Genomic DNA, 9,877 nt, shown 5'->3' with positions numbered 1-9,877 from the left:
ATAATATATAGTCATAGTTATACATATATACACATATCACCATATATACGATACTATTATACCTACACTACGTACACATATACATATAATAGCCCTTATATACCTATACATATACATATACATATACATACATACATATACATATACATATATATATATATATATACACACATATACATATATACATATATACACACACACACTATATATATATATATAGTATAATAGTATAAGTATATAATAATAATTTTAAAAAATTAGCAAGCATGTAAACAGCATAGTTTTGTTATTTCTTTGCTACAACTTGAAGCAATGGTGTTGTATATATTGAAAGTGTGGTTGTGCCTCCTCCTGCAGGCAACAACATACATTTGTTGTTGAAATAAAAACAATGACCTCATAAGTGACTATTACGGGTGAAAAGGATATCTAATTGTTAGTTAATAAGATGTAGTTTTTTTTCAATCTTAAGTTTGTTTGTGATTGCTACCTAGCTAGCATTAATGACCACTTGTGTTTTGCAGTGAATAGGAACTAAACCCTACGCCAATCTGTTGATGCACGAGGTTAACTATTGTTTTTTTTTTAATTAAAGAAAAAAGAAACAATGCTAATGTTTGTTTCTAAACACGTGAAAATTAAGGAATTTATAGGGACTACATATGTGGCACAGTGTGCGAGTATCACTTGTACCAACAAAGTAAATAAAAATGTACTAGAAGTCATTGTGGAAAGTGGAACTGCACATGTTTGAAAAGTCAAACAACAGCATTAAACAAAAGATATAGGCGGCGTGGGTGGTGTTGGACAGAATGCTCACTAATAATATTCGAGTACACAACACTAACGAATCAAGCGCCTTTGTATGTGAAAACCTGCAGGACAATAAAGCTGATTCCGATTCAGTATTCAGTATATTATATTTCAGTAGCAGCATAAACGTACAGAGGCAGGGGACATGTCCCAATCCCTGGTTGACTCCGGTGTCCCGTTGTCCTCTTTCAGACTCCTGTCCAGCAGCTTCTTACTAGCTGGCTCCTCTGCATCCAGGATATCCAAGGCCTGCTGGAACTCTTTGGCAGCATACTAGACAAGACAGAACATTGTAAATCATGAACAATATCTGTCAGGTTTTCTGGAGATAATGTTATACAGCGTACAAACACGTATAGGAGGGTTTAGAACTGATGCATTTTACAGTTACTCACATGACACCTAGCAGCAAGATACTGACAGGCTCCGTACAACTGTGTGCGAAAAGACAAGTGTTGTTTCAGACTGGAATAATCTTTATTCAAACACATAACAAAATCTTAAACGGATCCTTGAGTCATAAATATTCACTTCCCAGCACATAGCTTTGTACATATCGTCAACTTACACATAACTTGCAGTTACCTTGTCAAGTTTTCGTGAACGGAGGGCGTGGGAGGCTCTGTGGTACTGTGAGGTCAGATAAAGGCACTGAGCTAGCCAGTAGATATCCTGGGGATCCTCTGAATGCCAAACAAACAGTTAGGGTTATCCATTTCTGCCGATAGAGAGTTATCACTTACAGGCTAAACATCATCAGGCAGGCTGTTGGCAGGCTAACGTTACTGTTTCATCCTCCCTAACCACTGGTAAAAAGTTTATTTTCAGTTGTGATGGCACATTAACAATAACAAACAGACCGGAACAGAAATAATATCCCTATAAAACACCAGTCATACTAACATACGCTTTGTTCCTCTGGGTGACAGATTGGGAGGATCATTAGCTAGGCTAGTCATGAACAGTAGTAACGGCAGCCACTCACCGTGAGAAAGGGACGCTATCTTGTCGGCCCAAAAGAGAGCACTTTGATACTGCTGCTGTAAATACACACAAAACAGGGCAAACATCACTCAAATGTCTATGTGTTGCTGTGTCTGCCTGGCTGGGTGATAGCTTGAACTTAGCCAGAAGCTAAACTATGAAGGCTTCTTACCATTGACGCCAGGTTTGCTCTCAAGCTAGCATTAGCTAGCGATACAGAAATAAGTCAGAAATCTTACCTGGTCAATGTACTGCCGGACCCGCTTTCGAAGTCTGTCGAGATTCATTTTGAGGTTTTTTTTATTACTGCTCTGACTATCAAAAGTGTGTCATTCTTATAGAGAGGGAAAACAGGGTATCAAACAGTGCACAAAACAGTACGTGCTAGCTTGCTAGCTGCGTAAAATCAAATCCGCGGCTTCTTTCTGCAAGGAGTGTGCTACAAAATCGTGCCGTAAGGAAACTCATACTGGATACACAGTTCCGCATTAACTCTTTGTCTTTTTCACTTTCGCTAGCTGTGTCTAACTGTAAAATAATGTTATAAATATAAAAAAAAAAAATACATTTATTTAATTTCTTTATTCTTTTATTTGTTGTTATGAAAGAAACATTAAAATAGTTTATCATTCTGTCTGTGAATATCACATCTTCCACAGAGATATTGAGTTCATAAATGTATCTCAGTACAAAGCAAATACAAATACTACAACTGACAACAGATTTTAGACTATCTAGTACCAAAGATCATATAAGTACCATACAGTATCTAGGTAGAGTTTCTCTGGTGTTAAGACTGCCCTTTTCAAAAAATGTGGAACTAACAGTCTCTTTAGTGTGCAGAAAAACTTGACTTTGCCATTTTAACCCCCCATAGGACTTGCAGTCTTATCCTTGAGTGTTGTGGCGTTTCAGATCCACCAGGAGAGGAAAAAGTTTCAGCATTGAGGTTTATCCGCTGTACTGTCAGAAGAACCAGGTGGACCAGGTGAAATGGGTTTCCCATGTAGATTTGGTTCAGGGGCCGGGTATGTCACACTGTCCTGCTGCATCTCCGTTCTTGTACCGTCTTTCTCGCTGGTTTCTTTCCCCTTTTCACTTTTCATTTTTCGTGCTTTACCAGTGGCCATGTTGCTTGCAGGGCTCTGTGTTGTTGAATCAGCTCTGATCTTTTGTTCTTTATCACAGTCACTGCACTTTCTGATGGGGTTTTCTTGTCCCTGGTATTGAGACACATCTTTATTGTGGTATACAAGAAAGATCATATGATACAGTTTATGAGATCATTGTGATACTGACATCATAGTATCCAGATTGCAGAAGTTACTGATTGTGCTTGATAAATGAACCACAGCAGTAATGTTACTTTATCTAAAAAAGAAGAAAATAATGTAACCTTTTGCTGATTTGATCTTTCTCGTGGGTAACGTGCGATGCTGTCCATCACCTTGAGAGTTTTGAGCCAGTCCTCATGCCAGCTCCTCACATTATAGTGAGGCCTGCATTGGCTCAGACGGAAGAGGATCATTTGATTCTCCTTGGTAATACGGAGCAACTCCAGCTGTCGCTTCTCCTTGCCAAGGCTACAATGAACAGTAAACACAGGCTTCACAACTGGGTTTTTAGTTTCAAGGGCCACCTTATTTCTTGGCAAAACAACTTGTTGCCTGACTTAAATATATATTTTTATACCAATCGTTCTGCCACAACCTCAGCTAACCTTTTTCTGTCATAATAATTCCTGTTGTCAACTCCTCCAGTCGTCCTCATGATGCGTGATATTTTCTCCATAAGCATATTGTTTTCCCTCTGAATCTTCGTTGTCCATTCCTCTTCAAGCTAAATATAATAACATATGATCAATAACAGAGTATTTACACTACAACATTTATATTCTAACTGAGGTAAAAAACAACAACATTCTTATATTTACTGCACACCACTGGATGGTTTCATTGCTGAAAAATTGGCTGTGACTTGAGGTAAAACCATGAGAGCTAAAACAGCAACCTTTAGTTTTTTCAGCCTGAGAGTCAGGTGGTCATAGGTCTTTGGTGGAGTCGTGTTTATTGTTGGTTTTGCTGACTTCACCTTAGGAGAAAAGAAAACATTGTATAAGGCAGTTAATGGTGATAAAGTGGCTGGAAAAAAAAAGGTTCATTTGGTTGGTGTGTGACTAGAACGAAAGCTTGAGGCAAGTTATTAAGTCACTTCACAAACCAAGGTAAACGTTTCTCCTGACCTTTCCCCTGTGTAAATCATATGAAGCCATGTCCCATTTCTGCTGCAGATATTTGTTTCCAGAGGGAAGCAGGGGTTGATATGCTTGATGCGTCATAGTCCTATCAAGACCAAACAATAAACAAAGATGCAGTACTACAAGTCACCATAAACAAACACATGCATTTTTAATTATGTATAATTTTGCATTAGTGGTATGCTAGCAAACCTAGTCCCTCTCTAACTCACCTCACAGTATGCAGCTGCCCTGGTGTCTCCATATCACAACTCTTCATCTCCCCATAAGAGTGTGGTTCATGCTCTGAAGCGTCCAGGTTGACTGGAGCTCAGAGACTGTGGTCTGTTTTCTGCCAGTCATACATGGTTGCCATGACAGCAGCTGAAGAGAGCGGAGATGAATGAATGGTTTCAAACGATGTGCTTGTTTAGCAAGTTCCACACAGAGAAAGGCATACAGGCATAGAGATAGGCTAATTAGTGAGAAGACTGTGGAGAGAGCGATTGTAAAATGAGCTGCTGTGTGAAGACGCCGTTTCACAGCTGAAAGCTGAAAAAAAGCTGGTATACAAACTGTTTTCGAAATGTGCTCATTCTGTTTTAAACTGTTCATTCCTGCAACGACAATAAAAAAGTGACGCAAATTTTTGAACACTGATCAGACTTAAACTTGCTTAGAATATTGCATTATGAAAACTTGACAGGATTGAATCAATGCAGGCTTCCTGTATTTCTTGTTGCATGCAGACAATTACAGCCTTGGTAACAGTTACTTGGAAACTTAGCCTCAGAGCAACTTAAAGTGACACACTCAGCACAAACGCAGTTTATAGAAGACACACAGAAACTACACACCACGCCTGATTATGAAATAAAAATGAATGTGGAAAATGAAGTTTAAACTTATAAAACTACACTCAATTAAATTGAATACATATACCACATAGCACTGAATACTACGCTATGGTATCATGTTAAATTATGTTATCATGTGAAGTACCCTATGTTTGAGATAGTACAACACAATGGAACACAATTGTCATAGATTGGTTGAATGAATCTCTTTGAGGTGATATGACTTCATGAATGAACATCTATATTACAACACTCCCCCCTACTGACTAGAGTTGGCCATGATGATTTTTGGTGCAACTGAGATCACAACTGTTAATAATTCAAATCCCACGCCAGAATGAACAACCAAAGCACTCATGAAACTGTAATAGATTAAACTCTAATAGATCATTATGTCATGCTTTTTCGTACACCATGATAAACTGAATTTAATGATCAGTACAACAAGATTCAGTATGCTTTTTAAGGACTGGTAAAATGAATATTAATGAATATTAATATGTAATACCTACATATGCATTACCTGTGCAGCCAGCTATTGATATGCAAACAATGTTAACAAATAATTGCACATGTTTAGTTTTATATATATAGAGTATAGAATAATGCAGTTGTGTATAGCTGTAGGATTTGTTGTAAAGCTGCCACGGCAAAGGGCGATTCTTCATGTCTGACATTTTCCCACAGATGCCCTCACAAGCCAATTAATTGTTCCCACAAGTGCTATCACATCTCATGAATGAATTATAGGCAATAAAACGCTTCCAGTCCAATTTGTGACTTTGTTGTAAGAGCAGATGTGTTGACGGGACAGATGGCACATACCAGGGTGATAAAATAGGGACTTCGATCTCCCAAATTCATCCTTTGTGATTCCTTTTTCTATTGCACTTAAAAAAGAATACTTCTTTGTATGTAGCAGAGTCCCAAATGGGGAAACTGCAAAAATCACATGCACTGTGCCTGTAAAACCGATTTTAAATGGTTTTATTATGTGTACCTATAGAAATGACCGATGTTTATGTGTATCACAATGTTCTGTAATTAAGATTTGTTTGATCAACAGAAATAAAACTTCAAAGTGAATATGAATCTCTGTGAGTTGAGAACACAAAATAACTGACTGCAGACGTATTCACCTGCTTTCAGGTCAATATTAAATAGAGGCATGTGTGGCAGCAGTTACAGGCTTTAGTCTATGTCAATAGGTCTGCATCCTGTTAGCACATCTGAACTGATGTCTTTGGCTTACACCAGACAACTGATTTTATATATTAGCTATATATGCATAAGTTTGCAGGGTGCTGGAGCCGATCCTAGCACGCACTTGGTAAGCTTTGGGAAATAAAGAGTCTCTACTGTCGTTCACATAACGTGCATGCCTTTGGTCTGCAGAAACTGGTGCACTTAAAGGAAACAAACAAATGCAAACTCCATACGGAAAAGGAACTTGTTGTATGCACAGAACCTTGTGGCCAACAAGATAGTCCCCACAGGTCTCTTGGTGGCCTCACTAGTATCCTTCTCACACAAATGCTGCTGACTATAGGCTGCTCTCGACAGATTTACAGCTGTGACTCTTTTCCTTTTCATGATTGACCTTACTTGACATAGAGGTCTATTCAGTGCCTCAGAAATGTTCTTGTATCTTTTCCCTGATTGGTACTTTTCAGTTAACTTGACGTGATTTTGTCTAGAATGTTTCTTTGTATTTATGAAGTAATTTTTTTGCCAGGAAACTAAATATAAGAGTGGGTAGTCCTTTCATTGTTTAACAAAAAAAACCCCACTGTCACACCTTGGTTACTCACCACCACCACCTCTAACAACAACCTCTAACCTCTAATCTTAATCACAATTTAAAAGAGGAAAGTAGTCAATTAATTATTGTGTGTCTAATATTATGTAGAGACCTGTTTTTTTCTGTTTATCACTGCCAGAAATCCCAGTTATATTCACTGTGAATGAATGTGGTGAAAAATCCCCAAATAGTCAAATACGTTTTGTAGGTTCTGTAAGTATCATCATCAATTAAGAATCAAGATAATGATGTGTTTAAGATAATGAAGCTTGTTTTCATGTCCTCTTCAGAATGGCAGGGGATGCTACCAGTTCCAGGGAAGTCACTGGTGGAGCTTCCATTGCACTGTGGGAATAAGTGCAAAGAAAGACGGTCTCTTCGGGACAGAGGAAGTACAGCAAAATCGGATCACATATCAACATAACAGAAAAGGTGTTTGTGTGTGTAAACGTGTGTAGTGGTTTTCAGATGAAGCCATGTGTAATGGAAATGATGTAATGTAAAAAAGATAAGGAAGGAGAAATAAAAACTATTGCTATTGAAAAGGGTAAAAAGACAATTCCCAAAAAAAAATAAAAAATCATTTAGTTACATTATTCTCATGTTATTCCAGCACCTCAGATTATCCAACTCGATCACCATTCCGACCAATAGTATAGTACATTGCTTTCATAAGCAATCCAGGAAAGGAAATGACATATCCATGTCCACATAACAGAAGCACCGTCTCCCCTGTTGGCCAGTTCCCCCAGAGCTCATATTTTCTAGTCTACGCCTGTGGCCAAAACCACAATGACATCAGCAGGAGTTTTCTGCATTTCCCCAAGGTCAGGATCACGTTTTTGTTGTTTTTTTAAATCTGTGTGATGGAAAGTGACTACGGTAACGGGACCCATGAGAAGAACCTGGCTCTTAGCCTGCTTGTTAGGATTACTGAGCTGACACCTACAATCAAGGAGCTCTTTTACTAAAAAGACTTTTGTTGATTTATCTAGTGCTGTCCGTCTTAGGTCACACCAGAAATATGGCAGAACATGGTTTTGTTGGAACAATTAAACCTTCATTTTCACTGCATATTTATTACAGTTAGTTGGCTCAAATGTAGCACTTTATTCATACCTTTCAGATCCACAGGCCCCAAAAAAGCGATGCCTTGTGAACAGTCCAGGAAGCGCTTGCCAACAGGTCTCTTCTCTACCCTTTTAAAGCTCTCTTCTCTTCACTCCACTCAGTGATCATCTATCAGATTGGTGTTGATGAAGCATTACTAACACCGCCGTGACCTTTTTAAAAATAGAAACAGACATTAGAGACATCTCTAGGCACACAACTTACTTCTTTTTCTTTTTGGAGTTGACCCTGTTCTGCCATTATCTAGTATGACAGAGAATGCTGTACATTGTCTTTAATCATGAGTAAATGCAGAAAACACAACGTCAATCTTTGATGTTTGACTATTACGTGGGAGTGCTTTCATCCCTTCTTTCTCCCCCTCACCTATTCCTTTCATTGTGCAAAAACCTAAACCCAACGTATAGAGTTCCCCTGGTTAACAGTGACAAAACGTTAACTCTAATAAAATCTGAAAACCCTTCTCACTTGATTTATAGAAAGTAGTTTTAAAGTCAACACAATTTTCAGCTAATGGATGGTAGAATAGGTAACGACTCTGAGGCACTATACTCTCAGCCCTGCTGCTCCATTAATGCTGCTGAGCTACAGAGGAATGGATGCTTTGACTTGGAAATAGGCTTTATCCCTCTAAAAGTGGCTCTTTTGATGACAGTTTGGCGCACACATGCTGCACTTCCTCCTGAATGCAGGAAGTTTGCCCCATTTTAATACTCAAACCCATACAGGCCTATATCCCAGCTAGATCTGCGCTATGAAAGGGTATAAATAATGAAAGATGCAGTCTTTACAAGTTAAAAAAGAACCACAGTGCTGTTATGTAACAGTGGAATGAGTTATGAGGGTAACAAATTAGGCAGAGTGAGGGCCAGTACAGTAACATGCCGGACTAATCGACTGCAGAAAGATAACACAAACGTAGATTTATGCTTGGATTTGTTCTCTTAAATGTAACCTCAGTTTTGTTCACAACTATAAATGTTCTCCTGTTTCCCTTGGCAACTTCACCCCTACTGAACATCTCAGCTTCTTGGTTACTGGCAAGATCCCTTGTCCTTGTCTCTTGGTTTTAAACCTGCAAAAAAACAAACTCATTATCATGTATCTGACAGGATAATGCTCATTGTTTTGTTGTTTAGTAGTGAGCCAATTTTGCCTTGTGTGTGTTTTTACGCTCTGTCTCCTTCTTAAGATTTTCTAAATCTTTCAAAGCTTCAATGTGATGGTGATATAAGCCTGAAGTCATATGCTTACCACCGTTTTTTAACCTGTGTAATACAAATGACAAGAAGAATGATACATTTTTAATAGAGCTGCAACAATCAGTCGATTAGTCAACTATTTTGATAATCAATTTTTTGTTTTTGAGCTACATAGTGTTCTGTATATTATGTAGAATTTAGGACATATTCTTGACATTTTCTAGAGCATACAATCATGTTATAGACTTTTGAATGTATGAAAATAAACTTCAAAGACTTGAGCTAATGCCATATTCTGCATATGTAAGATCTGAAAAGTCTACTGCTGACTTGTGTTCAGGTGCTTTCAAGATTCTCAGAAATCTGAAATATGACACTTGCTGAACAGCGTTGCATTTAAGAGCTACTGTATGTTGTCATGGAAAGGGTAATGAGAATTTCAGTGGTACGTTCATTCAAAAACAACAAAAGCTTCAAAAGCACATTTTGTGACTATATCATAAGAGAAATACACCAGTGAATGTGTGTAGTAAGAATACCACTATCCATCCATGCAGGCTATGGAAGGCAAAATGTACAACATGAAGCAGTTCAAAACATTGAAGGGAGAAAAAAAAGCCTTTTTAAAGGCATTATCTGTTTATAAATTACATCTGAACATCCACCTCATGCCTGACACTCAAAATAACCTGATGGTATCAAATTTATTGTCCACCTACTTGTATATTTTCTTGTGCAAGTACTGCAGTAAGGTAATCTATTATCCTTGCTGTTAAAGTGACTTCTACTATCTGTACAAGATGTACAGGATAAAGACAGTGAATAGAGCCCAACAGAATCAGAATCAGAATCA

General features: G+C 38.0%; 2 protein-coding genes across 2 annotated transcripts in view; both read right to left on the bottom strand.

Annotated features, from left to right (window-relative positions):
* The window catches only part of cdc16 (cell division cycle 16 homolog (S. cerevisiae)), an 11,291-nt gene extending 9,050 nt beyond the window's left edge, over window positions 1–2,241 (bottom strand). Inside the window, exons 1-5 of the mRNA XM_035676927.1 lie at window positions 2,037–2,241; window positions 1,799–1,853; window positions 1,399–1,496; window positions 1,209–1,247; window positions 946–1,086 (exon numbers count right to left, since the gene is read on the bottom strand). Of these exons, the coding sequence (XP_035532820.1) occupies window positions 946–1,086; window positions 1,209–1,247; window positions 1,399–1,496; window positions 1,799–1,853; window positions 2,037–2,084 (381 nt within the window). The 5' untranslated portion in view covers window positions 2,085–2,241. The remainder of the gene's footprint in view (window positions 1–945; window positions 1,087–1,208; window positions 1,248–1,398; window positions 1,497–1,798; window positions 1,854–2,036) is intronic.
* Window positions 2,242–2,394: 153 nt separating this feature from the next.
* Window positions 2,395–7,913, bottom strand: si:dkey-83m22.7 (uncharacterized protein CFAP97D1). The gene is made up of 7 exons (XM_035676780.1): window positions 7,811–7,913; window positions 4,267–4,417; window positions 4,040–4,139; window positions 3,808–3,888; window positions 3,518–3,636; window positions 3,194–3,380; window positions 2,395–3,017 (listed from the first exon to the last, which is right to left on the bottom strand). Exons 2-7 carry the CDS (start codon window positions 4,311–4,313, stop codon window positions 2,736–2,738), a joined length of 816 nt encoding a protein of 271 aa, XP_035532673.1. The 5' UTR covers window positions 4,314–4,417; window positions 7,811–7,913; the 3' UTR covers window positions 2,395–2,735.
* Window positions 7,914–9,877: the final 1,964 nt, after the last annotated feature.

Source organism: Morone saxatilis, unplaced genomic scaffold (assembly GCF_004916995.1).
Source record: "Morone saxatilis isolate NCDOM2014 unplaced genomic scaffold, NCSU_SB_2.0 Contig5, whole genome shotgun sequence".
NCBI lineage: Eukaryota > Metazoa > Chordata > Actinopteri > Moronidae > Morone > Morone saxatilis.
The sequence above is the reverse complement of the archived record's forward strand: the minus strand, read 5'-3'. Positions and strand labels throughout refer to the sequence as shown.

Bases quoted from the DNA above. Each gene is read 5' to 3' on its own strand.
- si:dkey-83m22.7 (XM_035676780.1), bottom strand. From the start codon at position 4,313: ATGAAGAGTTGTGATATGGAGACACCAGGGCAGCTGCATACTGTGAG. The intron at 4,140-4,266 runs GTGAGTTAGAGA...TGGTCTTGATAG, and splicing joins GGGCAGCTGCATACTGTGAG to GACTATGACGCATCAAGCAT. The intron at 3,637-3,807 runs GTTGCTGTTTTA...TATTATATTTAG, and splicing joins TCAGGCTGAAAAAACTAAAG to CTTGAAGAGGAATGGACAAC.